The sequence below is a fragment of the Macaca thibetana genome, chromosome 3 (genome assembly GCF_024542745.1).
Source record: "Macaca thibetana thibetana isolate TM-01 chromosome 3, ASM2454274v1, whole genome shotgun sequence".
Lineage (NCBI taxonomy): Eukaryota > Metazoa > Chordata > Mammalia > Primates > Cercopithecidae > Macaca > Macaca thibetana.
In genome coordinates, this window is record NC_065580.1 from 106,278,647 (window position 1) to 106,305,298 (window position 26,652).

General features: G+C 34.9%; 1 protein-coding gene and 1 long non-coding RNA gene across 3 annotated transcripts in view; both read left to right on the forward strand.

Moving 5' to 3' along the window:
* Positions 1–26,652, forward strand: part of SEPTIN7 (septin 7) — a 105,170-nt gene that overhangs the window by 66,515 nt on the left and 12,003 nt on the right. For both annotated transcript variants that reach the window (XM_050785488.1, XM_050785489.1), the window contains exons 3-9: positions 5,527–5,627; positions 6,491–6,625; positions 12,782–12,899; positions 15,382–15,474; positions 16,791–16,887; positions 19,068–19,119; positions 23,897–24,022. In XM_050785488.1, the coding sequence (XP_050641445.1) occupies positions 5,527–5,627; positions 6,491–6,625; positions 12,782–12,899; positions 15,382–15,474; positions 16,791–16,887; positions 19,068–19,119; positions 23,897–24,022 (722 nt within the window). The remainder of the gene's footprint in view (positions 1–5,526; positions 5,628–6,490; positions 6,626–12,781; positions 12,900–15,381; positions 15,475–16,790; positions 16,888–19,067; positions 19,120–23,896; positions 24,023–26,652) is intronic.
* Positions 6,632–9,239, forward strand: LOC126951424 (uncharacterized). The gene is made up of 2 exons (XR_007724464.1): positions 6,632–8,228; positions 8,268–9,239. It is a non-coding gene; the product is annotated as an uncharacterized LOC126951424 (long non-coding RNA).

Below are 26,652 nucleotides of genomic sequence, written 5' to 3' on the forward strand. Positions count from 1 at the left end.
GTTTCAAATGGAATGGAATGGTACCATATTACCTCCATTTTTTACTTACATATATATTTTTCTGAAAGATTAATGAAAATGAAGTAAAATAAAAAAATTGAACATGTGATAAGTTCTACTTCATGTTTCAGTCTCAAATATAGATACCCAGATTAACAAAATTTTTTTGGAAATATATTGCTTACAATGTTGTATGTATACTAACAATTAAGCTTTATTTTATAATTTTGTTGCATTTGAAAATTTTTATATTTATTTATTTTTGAGATGGAGTCCTGCTCTTTCGTCCAGCTGGAGTGCAGTGGTGCAGTCTTGGTTCACTACAACCTCCACCTCTGAAGTTCAAGTGTTTCTCCTGTCTCAGCCTCCTGAGTACCTGGGATTACAGGCGTGTGCCACCATGCCTGGCTAATTTTTGTATTTTTAGTAGAGATGGGGTTTTACCATGTTGACCAGGCTGGTCTCGAACTCCTGACCTCAAGTGATCTGCCCGCCTCAACTTTCCAAAGTGCTGGGATTATAGACGTGAGCCACTATGCCTGGCCTGCATTTGAAAATTTTAAAATCATACTTTATGTCAGTGAAAGGGTATCATCTGTCCTTTCTTGGGAAGAAATTATCCTTTTTTCTGAGATGAAAGTCCATTTTAATTTTTTCTTAATGCATTCTATTAAGATAATTCTTTTGTGCAATGACACTGTTTAGATTTTTTGAAGTTCTTAGTTGGAAACTTTATGCTGTTCCCCTTTGAAACTTTTTATTGGTCCATGAAGTGTTGTTTTTATTTTTCTTTCGAGATGGAGTCTTGCCCTGTCGCCCAGGCTGGGGTGCTGTGGTGTGATCTCAGCTTACTGCAACCTCCACTTCTGAGCTCAAGCAGTTTTCCTGTCTTAGCCTCCTGAGTATCTGGATTTACAGGCGCGCGCTACACCCAGCTAATTTTTGTATTTTTAGTAGAGATGGGGTTTCACCATGTTGGCCAGGCTGGTCTCGAACTCTGGACCTCAACTGATCCTTCCACCTCAGCCTCCCAAAGCACTGGGATTACACGTGTGAGCCACCACGCCCAGCTGGCCCCTGAAGTTTTGTAAATCACTATTTTAGATGAAGTGGTTGCAAAAGTTTTGAAAGTGAGAAAAGATGAAAGCAGTACGTACATCTCTAGGATAACATACTTGATAGACTCCTTGAAAAATTTTCACAGAGCCCAATCAGGAAACTTTCCTGTTGACATTTGGTCCAGTTTTGATAGATTTTGAGCCATTCACATAACATATTTGAATGCTTGTCTTATACTAAGTTTTGGGGCTACAATGATGATAAAACGAAAAGTTCTCAAAGATCTCACAATTGTGGGAAAAATATGGACAAACAATTATGACTTAGTGAGAAAGATGCTTTTGTAAGGTGCTGTAGAGGTGACCTTGGCAAGGTAAATTTAAATGAAGTGGTAGCAAGATGGCAGTGGGTTGAGAAGTGAGTAGTAAGTGAGTCAGTGAGGATGGGTGATGGCTATTAAGGAAGGGATGAAAAGGAGTGCCTAGGTGTGTGAGTATAGAGGACTCAGTGGTTTGATGATTTCCAAAAGAGACCTGAGAATGCTTATATCCTGTGGCAAGTCGTTCTCTAAGAAATGAGAGATTGAAGATAGAGGGGAAATAGTGTAAACAGTTGTCAAGATGAATCTGAAATGGAAATTAATCAGTTCCCTATAATAGATTGAGAAATTGCTTTAGGAAAAAGATATATTTCACACACACTGTACCATAAGGTACACTGCTGATTCATACAGACTGGGAATGGTCTCATTTTTAAGTGGAGATGTGAGGTACTGCACTGAGCATTGTGACAGACGTGGGCTTGGGAAGAGCTTTACTGGGAAATGGGAGAGGCATAAGACTAAGGAGCATATAAGAGGAATATTAGCAGGGAAATTCTTGTTGAGGTTGAAGGTCATGAATTTTATGGTGTAGGAATAGAAAGATGGGTTAATCCAGAATGGGATTTGAGTTGGAAAGGGAAAGAAAGAAAGGTTTTGGGAAGGAGGTTGATAATAGAAAATGAGAGGGTCAAGGGATTTGAGGTCTCACTGTAAGGAGACAGGGATATAAGAGATGAAGAGGTTCAGAATAGAAGGCCAAATTAGAGTTTTGGGATCAACTTTCTTCTCAATAAAGTAGTTCTGGGTCTTGATGAGATGGAAGTATTCTTTAGGGATAACTGTTCTACTATTGGTCACTTCCTCTTTCACTTTCTTGTGGAACACGATTAAGATGATATTTGTCTTTTGAGTCAATAAATAAGCAAAATAGCTTTTGTGTTTGAGCTAAGTGGAGTATCTCAGGCCATTCAAATCTCTTCAGAGTTTTGGCTATAATGCTACCTCTTGAGCAAGTGTAGGTAGAGGTAAGCTCTTGACAGAGAATTTTAACTCTCTCTTCAAAATGTTATGTTCTTAATTAAGTAACATTTTTTATTTACCTTAATAAGTGGCATGTAAACATTAAGTTAGAAAAGATTAGTTTATATGAAGCTGTATAGTAAACATTGTTTGACTTTTTTTCCTCAGATTGTAAAACTGAAAACTCAGTATACTGGAACTCTTGTATACTGTATACACTCAGTATTAGAAAATGAGTACCTTGGATTTCTGGAATCTCGAATGCCAAAAGAGGTCTCAGTAGATTAATTATACGTAGATGATACGTAGACGATAGCTTTAGTTTTATTTATTTTTCAGGGAAAAACAGTTGAAAATGCCCTCGATTCATTCTTTTGGTACTAAATTATGCAGCTAATCTTAGAGAACCCTGAGTGATGCCATAAAATATGTTGATGTGACCTGCTTAAGGAAAGTGCATGGGAAAGTGACCATTTGGAATAGATTTGTTAAGAAAAGTTTGAAATTCTTGGACTTGAACTAATTCGTTTTCCATGGATCCCATGAGAATACTTGTAATACCAGATGATAGGATACAGTTGGATCCTGTGAATGGCACTAGTTTACAGTGATGTTTTCTGGATCTTTTCCATATGTCACTGACTTCTTTGTATTTGACCATGTATGGATACACAGAATTTCGTAGGCCAGAGAAGAAAAGAAGCTTTATAAACATTCCTTAAAGTGTATAAAATACAAATCTTCATTTGTCTTAGCAAGTCAGTAAGTTGTTGAACTGATTTTTTTTTAAACAGGGAAATATCTTAAAATTTAAGCTGTTAAGTTAAAATGTGTAGTTGGTATACAGCATATTACTGAAGGTAGAATGGGCTTCGTTTGGTAATAAAGGAACCAGAAATAGTTTGAAGTAAAATTGGAGATGATTCATGTAGATTAACTATATTGCTGTATCACTTTCTAGTATATAGTACTATGTTATTTAAAGGAGTAAGTAGGTAAAGGACTGGTATGATTACTTTGGATATTTCTGCTTCAGCCACAGTTATCATGAATAAATGATCTGTCTTTATAAAGGAGATGGAGGTGAATTCAAGATATTGAGATGTTATATTTGACTGGGTTGTCCTTTGACTAGAAGATCACCAGATAAAATGTAAACCTCTTAAACCAGATGAGATGATACCATTAAAAATGTTTTTTGGCCCAGCACTTTGGGAGGCTGAAATGGGAAGATCGCTTGAACCCAGGAGTGAGGCTGCAGTAAGCTGTGATCTGCCATGCACTCCAGCCTGAGCAACAGAATGAGACCCTGACTAAAAAAGAAAAATTTTTTTCCTTTGGTTCCCATGATCTCACACTGATGAATCTGATTGTTTTCTCTGAGTTAGTTTGCCTCCCTCATGTTATTAGGGTAACCTGATAATAGACATGTTATCTTAGTTATGTGGTATGTAACAGTGATCTCCTAAATGATGTGCATCAGTCATTGATACTGAGGATGATCAGAAAATACTACAACTCTTATTGATGTTTACTTTTGTAATCTACAGAAAAATGATAATACATATTAATACTTAATATTCAGATTGCCAATAGTATATATTTGGTGGGTAAATATCTTTTGGATCTGCAAAATTTTCACTGATAGTTTATATCAGGATCAAAGCAGTTTAAAGAACATTAATCTAAAAGATCAGACTTTGGCATCTCATTTCTCTAAAAGATAAGTCATGCATGTCCACATTTCAGGCAATTTTTTTCAGTTTTAGTAAGTTTTATCCCTGATAATAACAGAAAACTCTTGATTGCTGTAGACCTCTGCTGTGTATTCGGTAGTCACTAGCCACATGTGGCTATTTAAGTTAATTCAAAGTAAATAAAATTAAATATCAGATCCTCATTTGCACTAGTCAGATTTCAAGGACTAAGTAGCCACATGGACAAGTGGAAGGTGGTGTTCAGTTGCTGTTCACAATAGTTGATACCCCAGAATTTGGAGATGCAGTGTGGATACACAATTCCATCATCTCAGAAAGTGTTACTGGATTGTGAGGCCGCAGACTTTTCTTGCTCAGCAATCTTAGTCTCCACATGTTAGTCTCTTCATGCATCAGGTAGCATCTATAAAACATGCCAAAAGGAAATAGGCTATCTCTAAAAGTGTCCCAAACTTTTTGTCTTGTAAATTAGCTTATCAGCATACTTGGAGCCTCTAGCCTTAATAAGGACTTGATATAAATGTGTATCAGGAGAAAGCCTATCTTTTTCTGGAGGAATTATTCCTTTTTCATTTGAATCCGTGTTTGCTTTATCTTGGGCTCCTGAAAACTGATACTTTGCATTTAACAGCAGCATATGCCCAGGATGAATGATAACACATCTTCTGATACAGAGCTTGAGGTTACAGAGTATCTTAGATTGTTCCAGGAACTGTTGTTATCATTTAAGTCCAATAGTAAGGTTTCACCCTACCAGAATACACTTTTTTTTTTTTTTTAAACTGTCTGGACTTTTGCTGATTACATTGTCCAGAATGTGGAGTATCACATTTGAGAAGAGGATTGGCTCCTAGCCATAACATAGATACAAGGGTAACTACATTCATGCTGAGAAAGATTAAGGAATGATAGTAAGTTCATTTGAGTGAGTGGTTGGGGCCAAACATGATAGAGAATAGTCCAGGAACACATTTACTGTAAATGGTAGATTAGATGATGTTCTCTGATTAATTATGTTTGAACTCTGTGAATTACTAAATCACTCAAACTGCTTATTTGTATTATTAGATGCACATTTAAGTTTATATAAGCATTACATGTTTTTAGTGGTGATCACTATTTTATCAGTTCCTCTGTCTTTCTTTATACCAAGTATGAGTCGTAAACCCAGTGTGAATTTGCCAAGAGATTGGCATACTATTTGTATATATGCTTTTCTTTCGAATAATGTGGATTTCCAATGCCCACCATCATTGATTCTGAATAAAATGTGGGAGTACGTAGATTCGGTCTTTCTAACAGTTTCCCAGTTGGTTTTGATAAACTTGAACGTCCCTACCGTCACCCCTTGTAGGAAATCACTGGTGTAATGTATGATATTAACATCTTCACCAATTACTCTTATAGGTGGAACAATCTAAAGTTTTAATCAAAGAAGGTGGTGTTCAGTTGCTGCTCACAATAGTTGATACCCCAGGATTTGGAGATGCAGTGGATAATAGTAATTGGTAAGAAGGGTTTGTCCTTACAACTTTGCAGTGCATTTGGTTAAACTTTTTCTTCTTAACATTTTAAAACTTCTCATCTTAGCAAAGGTCACCAAACTTCAAGTGACATGACTTGGGTTTGTATACCAACTTTGCCACTTATCTGACAAAGTTGTTGAACTTCTTTGAACCCATTTACTTTTCTATAAAATGGAAATAATACCTATCATAAAATTGTTTTTAAGACATATTATAAAATAACATAGCTAAATAGAAGAATTCTCATTATTGTAAGAAATTTAAAACTGTTTGCTTTAATTTTATCCATTTGTATAAATTCTATCTCAATCCTAATTTAAACCTGATATTTAGACCTTCAGTTTTTCTGTAAGTCCTAAGTGAAGAAAACAACTATGAAATTTTAGTCTGAAGTGCTTATCTTAGTATTTTATAAATAATACTTTTATTTTTGTTTGAATTCACATTGTTTTTGAGGTAATTTTCTGTCAACTCTTAAAACTCATAAGTTCATCATGAAGTTTTTTTATTATTTAAAGTAATCTCATTTGAAATTTAAAACTGAATATAATTGTTTTCATATTATGAAGTGTGTTATTAATACACTTATTAGTGCAAAAATATGCTAATAATTTAGCTGTGTTTTGACAATAAATAGTTTATTTTCTTTCACTTGGAAAGTTTTAAAATAATAAAGATTTATTCAACATAATTTCTATTTTTGAATCTTTATATGGAATAATTTGACATACCTTCTACTGGTAAATTCATTTTGCCCATTTGAAAATACTGATTATTGTCCTTTAACAGTCATCCGTTAATTCATATGTAGAATTGCAACTTGTTTGTTTATTTGCATTCTATAGCTGGCAGCCTGTTATCGACTACATTGATAGTAAATTTGAGGACTACTTAAATGCAGAATCACGAGTGAACAGACGTCAGATGCCTGATAACAGGGTGCAATGTTGTTTATACTTCATTGCTCCTTCAGGACATGGGTCAGTACCTTGATACTTCTAATTCCTTCTTTTTTTGTTGTTGCTTACTGTTACCTTTATGTGCATATTTTAGTAATCTTTAAGTTTGTGAAGTACATACAACTATACCCATTATGAAGTACTAAATTTCATGTAGAAATGTCTTAGTTGAAAGCCTTTTTAAATCCTATATAAGCTAACAGTGATTTTACTCCTTAGTTTTTCATTCATAAGGATTTTCCCTTCTTCATGGAAATAAAGTATTGCCATCATGGTTTGAGGTCTCAATGTGGCAAATTTAGCTTTCATGTTAACCACTCTGCTACTCATTGAACTACCAATAAAGAGAAGCAGCCATACCGGTTAGATATATTCAGAATAAATCCAAAGATGCTATTTATTATATGTCTCATAAGAGATGGTTATCAAAAACACTTGCATGCCAGTGTTTCCTTGTGCCATTTCTTTCTACAATTAATCTATTTGGCTTCTGTTTCACTTTAACTGTCATAGACATGTTGTTTAGGTATCATATTGTTATTACTAAGCTTTTATTAGGGTTTAAGACCTAAGAATCTAGACTTTAACCTGATCTGATTGTTCTGTTTGTTATAGTTAGCCTGTACTCCCTTTTTTTGTTCTTTGTAATTCCCCTGTCGTTTTGAGTACATATGTGTCGTTGACAACTGCACATTTTTCCAGTTATTCTTCCTCAGTCTTTTCCTTTGGATAAGTAACTCAGCATGTATAATTCGGCCATCTGATGATTGTAACTCCACCATCTCTCCACCAAAAGAACTGTAGTAGCATCAGGCTAAATAGCATTAAGTTGTCTAACACTCACATTACAGTAGTGTAAACCAATTCCTTCAAGTATACCTTTCTCTTCTATTTTTGGCTTCTTGTTCTCTTTTATTTTTTTAAAGATAGGTCAGTGCCCATTATCACTCTCAATGGATAAGGGAGCCTTAATTACATACTTATATTTTTGCACTGTCAGATTGCAGTGGGGTAAAAATGTTTCTTCTTTTATGTCTAATATTCTTTTACAGTGTTCTCAGTTTACATATTTAAATCACTAAACTGACTCTTTGACTTAGGCTCAAAAAAAGTAATCTCAAAAGTACAATACACTGTATAACCTTTTATGAGTATTTGTGTAGCTACTTGAATTTATATTTTTAAATCATTCTCATTTAACTTGTCAGGGCCTCTTCATGTAAGCCAGCAGAGTGAAATCTTAACTTGCAGTTAAGTCAATAAAATTTGTCAGCTTATAACCAATTTTATTATTTTAGATCTTCTGGACTCTGTCCAAGTTGAGTAATTCTCATGAAATTACATTCCTCCGATCCCCTTGGGGAAAATTTTATTTCTTAAAATTGCATGGGAAATGAGAGTTTTTTAAAAAGAATACATTTTTATATTCAAGTGATATGTAGTAGCTTTGTGCCGTTTCTTGTCACAAGGAGTAAGATGTTTAAAATTGCTATTTCCTATATATAAAAATATACCTTTGAACAATTTCTCAGTTTATTTTTAGAAATGGAGCAAAGTTTTGCCCATTGGTACATGATATTGTGGATTAAGTGAAGGAATATGGCTCCCTATTCTCTGAATGCCAGTGTCAATTTTCAGGGGATTTAAGACAAGGAGTATAGAGTTCCAGATATCCTGCTCACTACAGACTGAAATTCCATGCACTCTAATAGATGAATCAGAGCCTTTCCATCTTGTCTGGGTAGTCCCTAGGTTCCCTTTTTAGAGGGATTTGTTTTTACAGTAATTATAAATGGGTCCAACAGTGTACTTTCAGTGCCTCCTACCTCCCTCTACCACGTATGAACTGCATGCATGGCTAATTTGTGATTTCAGCTATTATTGCCTCATGTGCATTGTTCAGTATTTTTTAATTGTTATTAAAATAAAAAACTGACTTGGAACATGAATTTTAAAATGGTGTTTTATCCTTCTAGCTTTGATTACCACTTTTAGAAAAATTGGTGTCATCCAGTGAGTTTTATACAGAAGGATTTTTTCTCTTACACATACATACATAAATACATACATAAATACATACATACATACATACATACAAAAAAATTTGTCATTTGCCCTGTACTTGTTTATTATGCTGTAGACTTTGAGATTGAATAGTCTTTTCTCTTTAGTATGGGCTTATATTCTAGAAATGATAAAGGATTTTCTATTTCTTAAAAACAAGATTTGAAAACTAAATTTGTTGGTGAAGACACCAGCCAATATAAAACTAAATGGACAGAGGAAGAAATTCAACCAGAATGTAATATACATGTGAACTAAATGTTTTCTGTTGCTGACATTTTGTAGGCTTCTGAAATTTAATGGGACTTTTACAAGGTTTACCTTTTTTCCTAAAGTTTAATTTTTAAACTGACTTAAATGTTCTTTGACCCTTTGGTTATATTTAAGAAGTTGACTTCCCTAATTTCCTCGTCATGTTTATTTTTAAATATCTTTCTCTCTGAAAGTTGGGATATTATAATAAATATTCAGCAAGCATTGTTTTGTGTTTAAATACAAAATCTTTTTATGTGGATTTTAATACTTTATATTAAATGCCCTTAAGATTTATTACAATTTTAGATTAACTGAACTCTGCTTTTTTGTCACTGGATTAATAAGCAGGCTTGTATCTGACATAATAGCTTAATAAGGTTGTGGCAATTTAAATTTGTCATGAGTATAAATTGAAAAACCATAACAATTTAGAAATCTGAGATTGAATATTTCATGGCATTTATATTTAGTGTTTTATGTAATGATTAATGAAAATAAGCAAAACTTAAATTTTTTTAAAAAATGGATAGGTTCAGGCCAGATACAGTGGCTTATGCCTGTAATCCCAGCACTTTGGGGACCAAGGCAGTAGGATTGCTTGAGGCCACAGACTAGGCAACATGGTGAGATCCCATCTCTACAAAAAATTAAAAAATCTGTTGGGGCTGGGCACAGTGACTCACGCCTGTAATCCTAGCACTTTGAGAGGCTGAGGCAGGTGGATCACCTGAGGTCAGGAGTTCAAGACCAGCCTGGCCAACATGGTGAAACCTCGTCTCTACTAAAAATGCAAAAATTAGCCGGGCTTGGTGGTGGATGCCTGTAATCCCAGCTACTTAGGAGGCTGAGGCAGGAGAATTGCTTGAACCTGAGACGCAGAGGTTGCAGTGAGCCAAGATTGTGCCACTGTACTCCAGACTGGGCAATAAGAATGAAACTAAAAAACAAACAAACAAACAAAAAATTAGTTGGGCATGGGGGTGCACTCCTTTAGTCCTAGCTACTCAGGAGTCAAAGTGGAAGTGAGGCTCTGGTGAGCTATGACTGCACCACTGCACTCCAGCCTGGGTGACAGAGCAAGACCCTGTCAAAAACATAAATAAAAATGGATAGGTTCTTTTAGTTAACACTAGTGAGGCAAGAACACAGTTTACAGATCATATAAACAGTGTTATTCCATCTACACACTTTTTTCATTGTGCTCCCTATTCTCTGAATGCCAGTGTCAATTTTCAGGGGATTTAAGACAAGGAGAATTAGAATAGGAGGCAGCTATCTTAATTCTCCATGTTTGCTTTCTCCCCCTCACTGTCTCTGTTTTTCTGCCTCTCAGCCCTTACTACCACAGGAAAGTATATACAGTAATCTTTGTTAGTAAAAGGACTGGACTATCTTATTAGTCTTAGGGCCCTAATCCCCCCAATTTTAATATATATGTTTCTGTTTCTTCATTTTAAAATGTCAGTCAATTCAATTATTAGTCAATATTAGTTTATAAAATTATTAACAGAATGAGACCTTTATTTCATTTTTTTCTCATGTTTTTATAAAAGTTAAGGAATAGTACTTTAGAATGGTAGTCCTTTGCAAAATATTTCTAGTATCTTCATTTATTCTTGTGAAACATTGAATTTTAGTCCACGGTATATTCTAGATTTGAGGACTTTGGTTTGCATTTAGAATTACTAAAGGACATAAGGAAAATCACAGCAGCTTACTTTTTTTGTCAACAAATATTTGGGCACCTTCTCGAGTGTTAGATACCCTGCTGGGTGCTGAGGATACAGATGAATTGAGATAAGGCCCTTACTGTAGAGGGTATTTCAGTGAGAAGACAGGAGAAACAAATACCGATGCTCCTCGACTTGGGACAGGGTAACATAAACCCATCATAAGTTGAAGATACGTTTAATACACCTTGCCTACTAAACATTATAGAGTAGCCTACATTTGGGCAAAATCTAACATAAAACCTATTTTGTAATAATGTGTTGAATATCTCATGTAATTTATTGAATACTGTACTGACAGTGAAAAAAACAATGGTTGTATGGTTTCTATTCTATGTGTATTGCTTGCACACTATCAGAAAGTTGAAAAATTGTTAAGTGGAACCGTAGTGAGGAACCATCTGTATGTAGGCAGGCAGTTACTGTACAGCATATTAAGTGTTGTGACCACATAGAAATATGCCTAGTCTTAGGTTAGAGAAGGATTCCCAGTGGAAATTGGATTGTAAGCCAGTGTCCTAAAGGATGAATAGGAATTAGCGAGGCCAAGGAGAAGAAGGATGAGAATGGAGGGTGTTCCAGCCAAGGTAGTAGCCTGCGGCCAGATGTCAAAGTATGGTGCTTTCAAGGAATTGTAAGAAATTCAAAAAGGCTGGCTCATTGGAAGTAGGAGGCAAAAGAAAGGCCAGGCATGCTAAGAGTTGAGGTTAGCTTGAGAGTCTATGTCTTCATAAGCTTTGTAGGCCGTTCTAGTTAAGGAATCTGGCCTTTAATAAGATTTTTGGTCAGGTCATAACTCAATAAGATTTGGATTTAGAAAGACCACTCTGACTTCAGTATGGATGGTTTGTAGTATAGTTATTCATTCCAAAGGTCTTGGTGGCCTAAAGTAATGGAAATGGAGATATACATACGTACATACATATATACATACACATACACGCACACACATACACATGTCTATACACATACTATATATATGGGAATAGGATTAGAGGAGGGGAGGAATCCTAGGTTTCACACTTGAGTAATTGGGAAGATTGTAGTGCCATTCACTGAGATAGGAAGCATAGAAGAGGGAAAATGGGGGTTCAGATGAGCTTTTGATTTTAAGGAGCCCATGGAACACCCAGGTATCATATCCACTGGGTAAACACAAATCTGGAACTTAACAGTGAGATATGAGCTGTATATGAAGATTTGGAAGTCAGTTGACCAATTGAAGATAATTGAAATCTATTGTAGTCATAATAATTGTACTGAATGTAGAGTAAGAAGAGGAAAGCCTGGTATGAAATTCTAAAGAATGTACCTCTTAAGGGACTAGCTTACTAAGAGGATCCTGAAAAGTATCGTAAGGAAGAAGAGGAGCTTGTGAGAGAATAAGTAATGGTAAGCACCATGATAGAAGTATTTAGTCATCTTCTTGAAAGTACGGAGGCAAACTGGAGGTAGCAGCCAGATTGTAATGAATAAAAGGGATGTTGAAGATTATCTTGTGAGCATCTTGTCAGAGAAAGATAGTTGGTGGCAAGAACTGAATGTGGAGTTGAAAGAGGGCTACCATTTTTCATTTTTAAAAAATCCTCCAGCTTGGGCAACCTGGTGAGACCTTGTGTCTACAAAAAATACAAAAATTAGTCAGGCATGGTGGTGTGCACCTGTAGTCCCAGCTACTCAGGAGGCTGAGGTGGGAGGATCTCCTGAGCCTGGGAGGTGGGTTACAGTGAGCTGAGATTATACCACTGCACTCCACCCAGAGCAACAGCGTGAGACCCCGTCTTAAAAAATTAAATAAAAAAATAAAATTTTAAAACCTTGTAAATTTTGAGTAATAAATATAGAGATAATTCTAGGACATTCTATTAGGAGCCTTTCTGGTTTTTCCAATTCCTCTTTAGGGCCAAAACCCTGTGACCAGGGTTCAAGGGCAGGAGTCAAAGCCTTAGCCACTCCAATGCTTCTTGAAGTCCTGTTCTACCTAACTTTTGCTGGCCTAATACATCTTCAGAGTGTTTCTGATAAGTAAGTAAAGTAGTTACATTGTATTTAACTAGCACTGGGGATGTGAAGAATCTTGTTCTCCCAAACTGATGAATTCAGTCATATTAAATACTGTGTATTTCAGACTTAAACCATTGGATATTGAGTTTATGAAGCGTTTGCATGAAAAAGTGAATATCATCCCACTTATTGCCAAAGCAGACACACTCACACCAGAGGAATGCCAACAGTTTAAAAAACAGGTGAGCAGGATGGGTTAACCCAGGTTTCTTATACCATTCTCATAATTTGCAGTTTTTACTATTTTTAGTATAATGTATTGCAATCCATTCCTCTTACTGCTTTACTGTATTGTCAATTATACTGTATTAAAAATAACTCTTGAATCTTCTGCCTTTGTCAGTTTTTAAATATGACTGTTTTAAGTGTTCTTTAATAATACCCCCACACAATTTCTCCCCATACTCTTTAGAATTATCCTTTCCTCTCCCTTCCCCTCCCCTCTCCTCCCCTCCCCTCGAATTATTTTTTTAGAATGAATTCCCAGGAAGAGGATTATTCTTTCAAAGGCTATGATTGTTTTTTATGGGTCTTTATCTCCCCACTCCCCATTTTGTCATGGTGCTTTCCCAATAAAACAAATTTGTTTTCTAAAGTCTACATCTGGTTCACTGTGACTTTGCCAGCATTGTTATTTTTACTTTGAAAACTTTTTTGGAATGAAGTGGTACCTAATCATTTCTTTGTCTTTTCCTTTTACTTTCCAGAAAGGCTGAACATTTTAAAAACAAAGCTGTTTTTTCCCCCTTTTTGTAAACATCTGTTCAAATCCTTTGTCTTTTTGACCAGTAGTACCTGGTATTACCCGTATTTATTGATATGGGTTCTTTTTATTCTGAGTATTTAGTTCTCTCTCATTTTCACAATATTTTTTCTGTTTTCTCTTTTGCTGCTTATATCCTAATTTTGTTTTCAGTGCACTTTATGGGATATTTATAGTTTAAGTTATTGTTCAAACCTATGACCCTAAAATTAAGAGTCTCATGCTGTATAAGCTAGCTGGAAGACCACTAAACTGTTTTTCTAGACTCATGTCTAGTTGTCTCAATAATACTGAGTTACACAGTCACACATATTTCTAATTTGTGTCTTGTTCATTATATATTACATTTTATGAAATATAGGGTCAATTCTGGAACCTTTCTCTATTGCAGTAGTCTTTATTTTTGGCCAGTAGTATATTGTTTAAACCACAGCACTTTGTATAACATTTAAAAATAGATTGTAATTATCTCTGTTGTCCATATAGTCCTACTGTAACAGAATATTTTGTTTTTCACCTTTTTCAATATGAATTTCAGAATACCTTGAAACCTGTTATAAAAAGCCTGTTAAAATTTACTTTGAAGTTGTGCTAAATTCATACTAATTTTCAGAAAGTTTTAGTACATTGTTTTTACTGTATCTAGTATTTTTCTGTTTTACACTTACCCATTCCCATTTTTATTTTGTAATGTGCTGTTTCTAAGTTTCAAATACTAGTATATAATGCATTTCTCTTCGTTTATTATGTATTTCGATTTGGATTTTTACTGATAAAAAAGATGAATATGAAGTGACCTCTTCTTTCAAATTGGTCACATTCTGGTGGTTGTACTGAGGTCATTTTAATATACAACCTCTGACTAAAACCATTGCTTTTAGTGCTAGCTACTATTATTCGTTTTTCTCTTCATCATGTATTTGCAATTCCTCGTTTATTCTTTTTTTTTTAATTTAGGTACATACCCTAATTGTAAAAGATGCATGGTCTTATTTTCTTTCAGTGACAATTTTACTTCTGTTTACTTCTGTCTAGTAGAGTAACCATGTAACATAGTTTGTTCAGGGTCCTTTTATAACTGCTGGGAACCTTTGCCATGAAAATTGCACCAAAATATAAGTATAGGTAGGGAAGATAGGTTTAGTATATTAGCCATTGGTTTGTTATGGGTTCAAATAAGGATAGGTAGTTGAAAATTATTTGGATGTCTGTATTCTGTTTAGAATTTGGCGTGATTTTGGACATGATAATTTAATTTGACTGATGTTATTAATAAGTTGTCTTCTTTAGTTTTCTTCATTTTCCTTATTAATTCTTGAGCTTCTTAATTTCTAAGGTGTGTTTTCTCCTTGTGTCCTTCCCTAATCTTATACCTGTTGCTCCTCAGTTTGTGTGTATATACATGTACATGCAAGAATTTTTCTGATGAATGTGCAGGGAGCAGTGCTGTACTTAGTTTTACCTTACTTTTGCCAGATTCTACTAAAAATTTTAGGTGAGTTTAGCCCTGTTTATTCAACTAAATAAGATACTTGGGAGTTTGTGTCTAAAGGAAGAATCTCAGTCATTGTAAATAAATGACCTAAGGTCATTACTGTGGAAATCAATCAGAGAAATCCCTTTCTGGAGTTTTACATCTTTTTTGGAACTCTTTTGATATGATAGCTATATGACTTTAACACTTCTGAAGTAATTGGATTTGGTATTTATATATCAACTTTACAGTTAAAAAAAAAAAAAGACTAGCATAGTACTTTTAGATTACAACTTTGCATCATTAAAAACAGTAAAGGATCTGGAACCAAGGACCCTTATAGGAATCTAAGAAGCATGTAATAAACATAAGACTAACATACTAATTATGTATGGTGCTCTTTTGCTGACTACTTCTTCCATTTTAGATAATGAAAGAAATCCAAGAACATAAAATTAAAATATATGAATTTCCAGAAACAGATGATGAAGAAGAAAATAAACTTGTTAAAAAGATAAAGGTAGGTTCATCCCTGTACATACACTAAAGTAATCTGAGGCCTTAAAAACATACTACAGCATCTGCAGGAAAGATCAAAAGTATTAGTGTTTTAAGTAGTTGGCTTACAAAATGCCTAGGGAGATTTAATGTTGAATTCAACTTTATAGTTAACTTTGAAGATTAGCTAGTGTATCTAATAAGGAATTGTATAAACTACCAAGGCAAATAACACAATTCTTATTTCAAATTGTTTTTAATTAAGTGGCTTTCATATTATGTAATTTTTTTCCCTCTTAAAAAACAAGTGATGAGAAAGGAGAGAATTCATTCTGTTATGTTTTAATTGCCAGACAAAAATGTATTTATTTTGTCTGTATAAAAGCCAACCAAAATTACAGCTAGATAGGAGGAATAAGTTCTAGCGTTCTGTAGCATTGTAGGGTGACTGTAGTTAACAGTAAGTTAGTCTATATTTTCAGATAGCTAGAAGAGAGGATTATGAGTGTTCCCAATACAGAAAAATAAGTTTGTGTTGACAAATATGCTAATTACCCTGATTCGATCATTACATATTTGTATACAGGTATCAGAATACCATACTGTACCCCACAAATATGTACAATTATGTTTCAATTAAAAATAATAAAAACCAACCAAAAAGTAACAACATATTTTCTGTATTTTATCTCATGATTTTCTACATAGTTTGGCCCTAAAAATGGTGTACTGAATAATGGCATTATGTAGGCAAATATCTTGGAATAATGAAATTGTTATACATCGCCAGTGAAGAATTTCTGCAGTTGTATAAAATAGCTGCTTAGATATTTCCGGGAGCCACAAAATTGTGAAGGGCTATACATAGATGAATACAAATCCAGTCGCCAGGATTTGAAGTTCAAAAGTTAGAGCTTAGCAAATAGACTATTACCTGCTTTAGGTACTGTTGTAGTTGGTTTGTGATCAAGTATGCAGGCTAGTCATTAGCCCACTTTTTTTTCCCCAAATGCCAATGTATTTTTTACCTTTTATCCCCCCCAAGTATGAGACAACTTTCTGTAGTGATTTTTAGTAAATAATTTGACCAAGTATATGCTTGAATATTCTTAACATTAAAGAGAAAATTTAATTTTATTTATTGTTTACCTTGGTGGTAATACCATGTGATGGCAGTTTACCAAATATTTGTTAAATGGCCTTAAAAACTAATACAGAAACTATCAAAAGTAATTTTTTTTTTTTTTTGGCTAATCTGTTGAGTAATGTAACTTTCTTTATTCTTGAATTTGTGAGGACTACAGAGATGTATTTGAACAAGAATACTTTGTTTTCTAGGACCGTTTACCTCTTGCTGTGGTAGGTAGTAATACTATCATTGAAGTTAATGGCAAAAGGGTCAGAGGAAGGCAGTATCCTTGGGGTGTTGCTGAAGGTAAGATTTTCTTCAGTGAATGACTTTCTGTAAGATCTCAAAACTGATTAAAAATTTGTATTTATAGTAAGTAGTACAATATGCATATTGTATTGATATAGTCTAGATTTTCAAGGATAGTGCTGATTTCAGGTTCTTGCAGTCTCATTTTCCCTTAAATACGCTGATATTTTTCAAACCTGTATCCTACTGAGTCAGGCAAGTATGTGTTCAGTCCTAAAGTTGTAGTATAGGTTGAACATTCTAGAATATTCAAAATGTGAATTGCTTGGAAATCTAAAACGTTGGCCAGGTGTGGTGGCTCACGCCTGTAATCCCAGCACTTTGGGATGCTGAGGCGGGTGGATCACCTGAGGTCGGGAGTTCGAGGCCAGCCTGACCAACACAGAGATACCCCGTCTCTACTAAAAATACAAAAATTAGCCGGACATGGTGGCGTGTGCCTGTAATCCCAGCTACTCGGGAGGCTGAGGCAGGAGAATCACTTGAACCCAGGAGACGGAGGTTGCAGTAAACTGAGAGCATGCCATTGTACTCCAGCCTGGGCAACAAGAGTGAAACTCCGTCTCAAAGGAAAAAAAAGAAAGAAAGAAATCTAAAACGTTTTGAGCACTGACATGCTGCTCAAAGGAAGCACTCACTGGAGCATTCTGAATTTTGGATTTTTGGATTAAGGATGCTCGACCAGTAAGTATGACACAGATATTCCAAAATTCCAAAAAAATGCAAAACACTTCTGGTCCCAAGCATTTAAAATAAGAGGTACTCAACTTGCCCCTCCTTGGCTGTCCCTGACTGGCATTCCTGTCTCATCATTAAGATTATTTCTGTTTTCTTATTTGAAAACATACCTAAAATTCAGGGGTTCTTTACCTGGGGCCCAAAGTTTGCTCCCAGGGAATCTAATGAACCTCCTGGAATCCAACATTTTGGAGAGAAGGCCAGTCACTTTTATCAGAATGTCAGATGGTCATGGACCCTCAAGAATGATTGAAGAAATTTGTAAGCCCAGTTAAAACTTTCACAGTCTTTCCTCAGTGTAAAAGTTGCCCTTTTTGATACTGCATATTTAGAGTAAAAAAGTTTTCATTAATAAGAGATCCTCTTTACTAGTTTTGTAAGGAGTTTTTTGTTTTGTTTTTTAACTTGCTATCTTAAATTATTGAGGTTGTTAAGTAAGGAGTTTTAAATACCAATAAAATCTTAGTTATAACACCAAACCTCAGAAGTCCTTCCTCTTGGCAATAGGTTTATTGTATTGGTTTAATCTGATATTTAATCTTCTGTATTACAGTAAGCTGAAACCAAAATTTGAGACATGATTGTTTTATCTGTTTGTTGCTATTATTTTTGAACTTTGTTTTTTTTTTTTTTTTAAGAGACGAGGGCTTGCTATGTTGCCCAACTGGCCTCAAACTCCTGAGCTCAAAGTGATCCTCCCACGTTATGCTCCTCCCACATCACGTCACCATAAGCACACACCACTGCCCCTGGTTTATTTTGAACAGTTCTTTAATTTTTAGGATATTGTTTCAAGTTACTGTCCTTATTGGCAATTTTCCTATTAGTGACCCCTGTACCTTGTTCCCAGCTGGCTCCATCATGCCCAGGCAACTTTCAATTGCTGAGCTGAGGCTTTAGAACTTACATATCCCTTAAACATAGGCACTGGAGAAACTGATTTGCGTCTCTCTTGTAGTTTACCCGTCTACTCCCAAGTAATATTCCTATTTCTGATACATTCTTTAAAAATAAAAGTAAAGAACCTTAAAGTTCTTGGCTCCCTTTTTCATTTTGCTTACCTTAAGATTTTTTCTAAAGTGATTCTCCCTTCACTCACCCCACTGAATTTTTTAAATGTATTATAGAATAAATATATTTTTTACCAATAATAAGAAAATACATTATTTCCCCTTTCAAAATTTCAAAGTTGTTTCTGGAGAGCTCATTTGTTAGATTTACATATCTATTTCTGAGGATGAAACTACGATAAGACAATAATAAAGTACACTTCTCTGTCATGCCCTTACATTAGTACTGTGTTAGTGTTAAATCTCAAAAAAATTGATCTGTTTTGCATTTCCTCTCCTTGTTTTACGCCCCAAGTTCCTGTGAAATATTTTTTGAAGAGACTAGGTTTAGTGGAAATATAATAAATGTGGTCTATTTTTTTCTTACAGTTGAAAATGGTGAACATTGTGATTTTACAATCCTAAGAAATATGTTGATAAGGTAAGTGCAAGCAATGATGGAAATAGCTTAAGATTTTCTTTCCGTAAGTAAGAATTGGACAGATTTGCTTTTTGCCTTCTATAAATATAGCTAATTTAAATTTCTATATTCAGTCTAGCAGTGAAGTAAGCACTACATGTAGATGATTCTTTCTCCAAGGTTTTGAAGTCATGAGCAAGTTACGAAATAATTTGTTTAGGGATACATAGGAAAATTAGTCTCTTTACTTTATCATTATACTTTGTGTTGAGGTTTATTACTGAAATAACTATGGAAAGTGAAATAGAAGAGGCTCTTTTTTCTTAATGTGAAGAACTTGTGAAAACTATATAAGGGAAGGCTAGTTTTTGAGTCAAAAGCTAGAATTTGAATGTTTAAAAGGTGCACATCCTGATAGCTGGTGAGTAGGCCACATTTTATGTACTGGAACACAGTGAACAAAACCTATCTTCCCACCAGGTGAGAAAAAGAAATCCCTAAATTGTGTCTTGCACACCTGCTGAAAGAGAAGGAAAGCCTATGGGAGCAAGACATTGAGGCCATCCTGATTAGAGGACCAGGACTAGTAAAGAGGATCTCTTACTAATGAATTAGAAAAGCAGCAGCAGAGAGGAAATCGTGAAGAAAAAGTGTAATAGGACTAGAGATGTTAGTAGACAAGGAACAGAAGGGGCATCAAAATGATCCTCAGTGTTTTCATGTTGAGACACACTCCTTCCTCTCCCTACCTCACTCTGCATTTCCCACTTCTGTCTCTTGCTTCTCTACGCCTTTACAATGTACTCTCTTTAACCTTCGGTTTTAGATGTCTGTCTGAAGTTGATATCCATTCATTTTCATACCCCTACTTTCCCAAAACAGAAGAATCTCTTTAGCTGTGTAAAGAAAGGTAGTAACATAAATATGGATAATAGTTGGAAATCATGGAATAACAAGAAGGTCATTCTCAAAGTGAGAAGTGAGGGGGAAAATTTAAGAGAGTCAAACTGCTACCTCAAGAAATACAGTAGAAATGAGAGTGAATTTTGAAATTGAATAAATTGGCATGTAATTGATCTTTATTTTCAAAGGAGCCAGTGTTCTTGGTAGGAAGTACATGATAGAGTTGATTCAGCAGTTGGGGTTGCCAGGCCTCACTTAGTGAAGAAGACCAAATGCACGAGAAGGTCATCCTCTGGGTTTTGAGAATACAAAACTTCAGGCTCTATTATGAATATTCCCTTCCTCTCCCATTCTTATAGTGTTACTTCAAAAGAATATGTATTAATAATATAATCTGCTCTGACAGTATATAAGTAGAGAATGTTTAATAAATACAAATTACCATTGCATTCCTCTTGTTTAAATCCTGTATGGTACTTGCCCAGTGCTTGACATGGTGGCATTCTATAACTTTTTCTTATGTATTTTAAAAGTATACAATCAATAATTGCCTACAAAGCTAAAACACTGTAGAGAGGAAAGCTAGGTACTGAGTCAGAGACTACTTTGTTGAGATGGACTCTCAGTGTGTTGCCCAAGTAGGAATGCAGTGGCGCGATCTTTGCTCACTGCAACCTCCACCCAGGTTCAAGCAATTCTCCTGCCTCAACCTTCCGAGTAGCTGGGATTACAGGCATGCGCCACCACACCTGGCTAATTTTTGTATTTTTGGTAGAGACAGGGTTTCACCATGTTGGCCAGGCTGGTCTCAAATTCCTGACCTCAAGTGAGCCTCCTGCCTCGGCCTCCCACAGTGCTGGGATTACAGACGTGAGCCACCACACCTGCGCGGCTCAGAGGCTACTTTGAATATTCGAAGGTTCACAGCCTGGCAGCTAGTAAGGGGCCTCCCTAGTATAAGCATTACAGAGCAAATTGACCATGCCTGCAGGAAGATTTAATAGAGCAGAGCAGCAAGACTTTTATGCCTAAAAATTCTTAAGTTATTAAAAAGATGTATATTTAATTTAGCTCATGTCTTTACGACAAAGCCATCTAGTGGATATTTAATAATTACTTGAAGGAAGGAAATATAGTACCAATACCAATATTGCAGATGTCTATAAATCCCAAATAATTGAAATCTTGCAGGTCAAAGGAATAGTGATTGCTTCTAAGAAAGAGGCAAGTTCAAAGAAGTTCTCTTGCTAATTGAGAGAACTGACTTACTCCAGGCAAACCAAGGAAGACGATGGAAAGGAAGAAAATTATACAGATATTTTCAGGGTGTAGAGATGGGTGTTTCAGAAATCAAATGGGGAAAGAAAACAAAAGGAGAACAGAAAGAGTTATGGTATCAGCAATGGGAAATGGAAGAGACAAATTCCTGAAACTGGGGAAAACTGTATTGCAAATTACCAAATTATTTTGAGAATGGAGGAGTGGGTCGAATCGTAAAATAAAAAGCATATTTAATTAAATGGAAATAAAGACTTGTATAACCTGAAAAAATCAGAATTATGTAGTCGTATAGAAGACTATAGTGATTTTAGTGAAAGGGAAAATTATTATCTAAAATGTTAGATGACGCTAACAAAAATAACTTAACAATTAGTAAATTCACCTTACTTTTATTTTACACATTCACACAAACATTTCATATAAGTATTCTTCCTTAGGACCTTTAATGATTTTTCAGTGATGCAGTGATGATATGTGATACATAATAACTATAATCAGGCCATGTGCAGTGGTTCACACCTGTAATCCCAGCACTTTGGGAGGCCAAGGTAAGAGAATTGCTTGAGCTCAGGAGTTCAAGACTGGCCTGGGCAACATGGTGAAACCTCGTCTCTACTAAAAATACAAAAAATAGTTGGGCATGGTGGTACACGCCTATAGTCCCAGCTACTCATGAGGCTGAGGTGGGAGGATGGTTTGATCCTGAAAGGCAGAGATTGTAGTGAGCCGAGATCGTACCACTGCATTCCATCCAGCCTGGGCGACAGAGCGAGACCCTGTATCAAAAGAAAAGAAAAATTACATAAACATTGTTTTATATTGGCATAGGTGTTTGTTATTATTCTCAACTTAGAGAAACTGGTAACAAAAATTTATTCCAAAAAGTGTTTATCATATCTCAGCTTCAATCTTGAGTTATGAATTTTGTTAAAATTCCTATCTGCTATCTGCATTGGGGCATAAAAGGTAATGGCATGTTCCTTGTAAAGGGGAGCTTACAGTTGAAGAGGTATGATGTCACCTATGACATATACTTGTACCAAAAATGAATGACAACCAAGGAGAAAATGGTCATGGTTGGAATGCTTTGATGTCAAGGCTGGGAAAAAGGTTTCCAAAGTAGTTGAAGTCTTTGACGAGAGATTGACAAATTAGCATGAACTGTTCAGTGTCAACCACCAGATATGCCAGGAGTAGGGAGCTGCCTGACTTTCCTGAAGTGGAGTGGTAGAGCTTTAGAAGTAACTGTTGTGGCTATAAGAGAACGTGAATTTATTAAGGGACAGAGTCTGGGAGATGAGATTTTTGGAAAAACCAGACTTAGGACTAAGGAGAGTGAACTATCAGAGAGCTGCATGGAAATGTCAGTACGAAATGAATCAGAGTGATTGGATATCACATTTTATTCACAAAGCGGGAGATTCAAGAAGCTGGATTGTGAAGTAACAGTAAAGGTTTTCTGGATGTAAGGAATGATAAAAACAGTACAACGATATACTTTTTTCTTTTTTTTTTTTCTTTTAAGACGGTGTCTCGCTCGTGTACTCAGGATGGAGTGCAATGCGTGATCTTGGCTCACTGCAACCTCCACCTCCTGGGTTCAAGCTATTCTCCTGCCTCAGCCTCCCAAGTAGCTGGGATTACAGGCACCCGCCGCCACACCTGGCTGATTTTTGTATTTTTAGTAGAGATGGGGTTCCACCATGTTGGCCAGGCTGGTCTCGAACCCCTGAGCTCAGGCAATCCGCCTGCCCCAGCCTCTCAAAGTGTTGGGATTACAGGCGTGAGCCAGTGTGCTCAGCCAACAATACACTTTTTTGTTTGTCTCCCAGAAAGGAGTTTTAGTAAAGTGGTGAAAATGAATGATGGCAGATATAGGTAGTTTGAGATAAAATGGATGATGACAAGAGGGAGGACTGACAATAGAGTATTGCCACATCATGTATATCCAAGAACACTGCATTGGTAAAGGATATCCATAGAGCAGCTAAGGGTATCTTCAGTGTCTTGAATTATTAAATAACGATTACATCATCTCATATGTATTGTAGACTTACATGTATTGATTTTATATATGATAGAAATGCTGTAAGCAAAAATTTGTTTAACCAAAATACATTTACTAGACAGTTTGAAGAAACAGAAAACTACTCTAAAATTTCCTTGTTTGAAAGCAACTTGATATGTGATCTGAAATTTATTATTATGTATTAATAAAAACTCATATATTACCTTAGTAATATTGCTAAAAGGCAGTTTCTTTTATATTTTATAAGCTTCAGTAGTAGCTAATCTTGTCTAGTTTTTAAATAGGTAATACAAAGATGAATACTCTTTTCATAGAAAGGTCATCCTTCAGTAACTGCTTTGGGGGATTTATGGGTCTTAAAATCTCATTGGAATCTAAATTTGGTGTCAAGTTAGCTTATTTTTTGTTGGTCTACTTTGAGTGTAAATGAAAACAGATGAATGCCACCTTCCTTAACAATAGTCTTTTTCATTTTAAATCTGAAATGTTTGTTTTGGTAAAATTTTGAATTTATATTAAAGCTTTTTAAGCTTTTTTCCCCCTAGCTATTAATAGAAGCAAACTCTTGCTGTTTGTTTATGACAGAACACACATGCAGGACTTGAAAGATGTTACTAATAATGTCCACTATGAGAACTACAGAAGCAGAAAACTTGCAGCTGTGACTTATAATGGAGTTGATAACAACAAGAATAAAGGGCAGCTGACTAAGTAAGTATGTATTTTTTTCGCCAAAAAAGGTATTATTTCTGTAGTCAATAATCATATTGTTTCATTTTCATTAAATTTCTCCTGGCTACTCAGTAGAAAATGTGGATAGTGTTCTCTATGCACAACAGCATAAATTTATATTGTTTTGCTTTAATAGTAGAAGCTTTTTTTGAATGAACCATTTTGATAGCGTTTTCACTTACAGATTATGTGAAAAAAAAGGACAGGCTTTAACAAAAGGAATATTTAGATGAATTTATTCTTGGTTACCTTCTCTGTTCCTATTCCAGGGAGTGAATTAGCTGGAGTTGCGTTTTCTTCGTTTGGTTGTTAGAGTGGTATAAGTGACTACAAAGTGTGTAGCTTTGCCCTGTTGAGCTTATATCTCAAGCTGTGGTGGTTTCATGTTGGGGTCGAAAAAAGAGATGTGTGAGGAAGCTGGTAACCATGTCTGTGTCCTGCTTTTTAAAAATCTGTCATTATTGAAGATCATAATTACGTCATATGTCACTTAACAATGGGGATACCTTTCTGAGAAATGTGTCATTGGGCTATTTTGTCATTCTGTAAACAACATAGAGTACCTGCACAAACCTAGATGGTAGAGCCTTCTACACACCTAGGTTATGTGGTACAGCTATTGCTTGTAGGCTGTAAACTTATATAGCATGTTACTGTACTGAATGTTATAGACAGTTGTAACATAATGTTAAGTATTCGTGTATGTAAACATAGAAAAGGTGCAGTAAAAATACAATATAAAAGATTAAAAATGGTATATCTGTATAGGGCACTTGGTTTGAATGGAGTTTGCAGGACTGGAAGTTGCTCTGGATGAGTCAGTGAGTGAGTGGTGAGTGAATGTGCAGGCCTAGGACATTACTGTACACTACAGTGGACTTTATGAACACTGTACACTTAGGCTATACTACATTTATTTCTTAAATTTGTCTTCAATAATATTTTTTGCTGTAACTTTTTATTTTATAATAACTTAAATTTTAGAAAACTTTTTGATTCTTTTATAGTAACACTTAGCTTAAAACACAAACACATTGAACAGATGTATAAAAGTATTATCTTTGTAATCTTTATTCTATAAGCTTTTTTCTATTTTAGAAGTTCTTTCTTTTTTCACTTAAAACTTTTTGTTGTTGTTGTTAAAAACAAAGACATAAACTTACACATTAGCCTAGGCCTACTCAGGGTCAAGATCATCAAGATGCCACTGGGCAGTAGGAATTTTTTAGTTCCTATGGGCCACCATCATATATGCCATCCCTTGTTTACTGAAATGTCATTATGCAGTGCATAGCTGTATTGCAAAACCGTTTTAAATAATGTGCATTTGTAGCTAGGTGTTATCTACCATTAGAAGATAATCCTGAAGGATCAACTATATAAATAAGAAAGACAAGTTCTCAAAGTAGCTATAGTGTTTTCCGTAGTGGTTAACATGCCTTATAGTGGAATAGAAAAATGTCCCTTAAATATTTAAAATAAAAGATTCTGTTTGAGGTAAGCCTCAATATGTGAACAAAAGGAAGGCTTTTTATCTCTTTTTAGCAAAATGTTTATGAACTTTGGCATAAAAATGTAAGGATCCATCATAGTGAATATTCATAAAATCCTAATTCACTTTAAACTCATTATCATTAACGATGAACTTTTTAACTCATTAAAAGAAACATATACATAAAGCTACTGATAATTTTGTATGTTAAAATATACTACTAGTACATATTTTTTGTTAAATATATGTACTTATTCAATATGTTTTTTAAACATTTGTTATGTTGTAGATATAAGGAATTATTTATTTGTTCCCATGTCTCAAATATAAGGCTTTTTAAAGTAGTGCAGTATCATTAAGATCATTACAATATCATTAAGTATTTTTCTGCATATACAAAATTCTACTGTGTGAATACGTGAGTTAAACTATATCCCAGGTGAAAGCATAAATAGTGGAATTCTACTGGAAATATATCTCTTAAAGAGAGGAATCATGACCATACTTTGCCTGTGCATATAAAAAAAAGAAATGTTTGCATTGCTAAAAAGCAAATTGCCCCAGGAGCTAGCATAATATTTTATGCTAATAATAAATAGGAAAATAAACATTTTACAAGATCAAGCCAAATGGGGAATGGCTGTAATTGGAATAGATATTTGATATGATTTGATAAATTAGATTGTTACTACTTCATTGAATAACACATACTGAACCTGAAAGAAATCACTTAGAAGTTTTATCTATTGGTTGTATCTTGCATTGTCTTGAAAATGTTAGCAATTTCAAAAAGTATTTTTGTTAAATTTTTCTTTAAAAATCATTAACAACTTATGGTGCTTTAGCTGATGTAAGCTGCTTTTCCTCATAGGTCAGTACATATCCATGAATAACTGAAAAGAAAGACTAATGTTTAAATAAGTGAAGTAAGCAGGTGTGAGTTTAGGCTTATTTTAATGTTCTTTTGTATTGCTCTCATGCGACTCTCCATAGCAGTATATTCTTTGACAGTGGTTGTGGGGAGGGGTTGAGAGTTACAAGAATTTTGGAATGGAAGGTGAACCTATTGAAAATTTATAGTTAAACTGATCTTTGGCAATGTATGTTTCACAAAGTG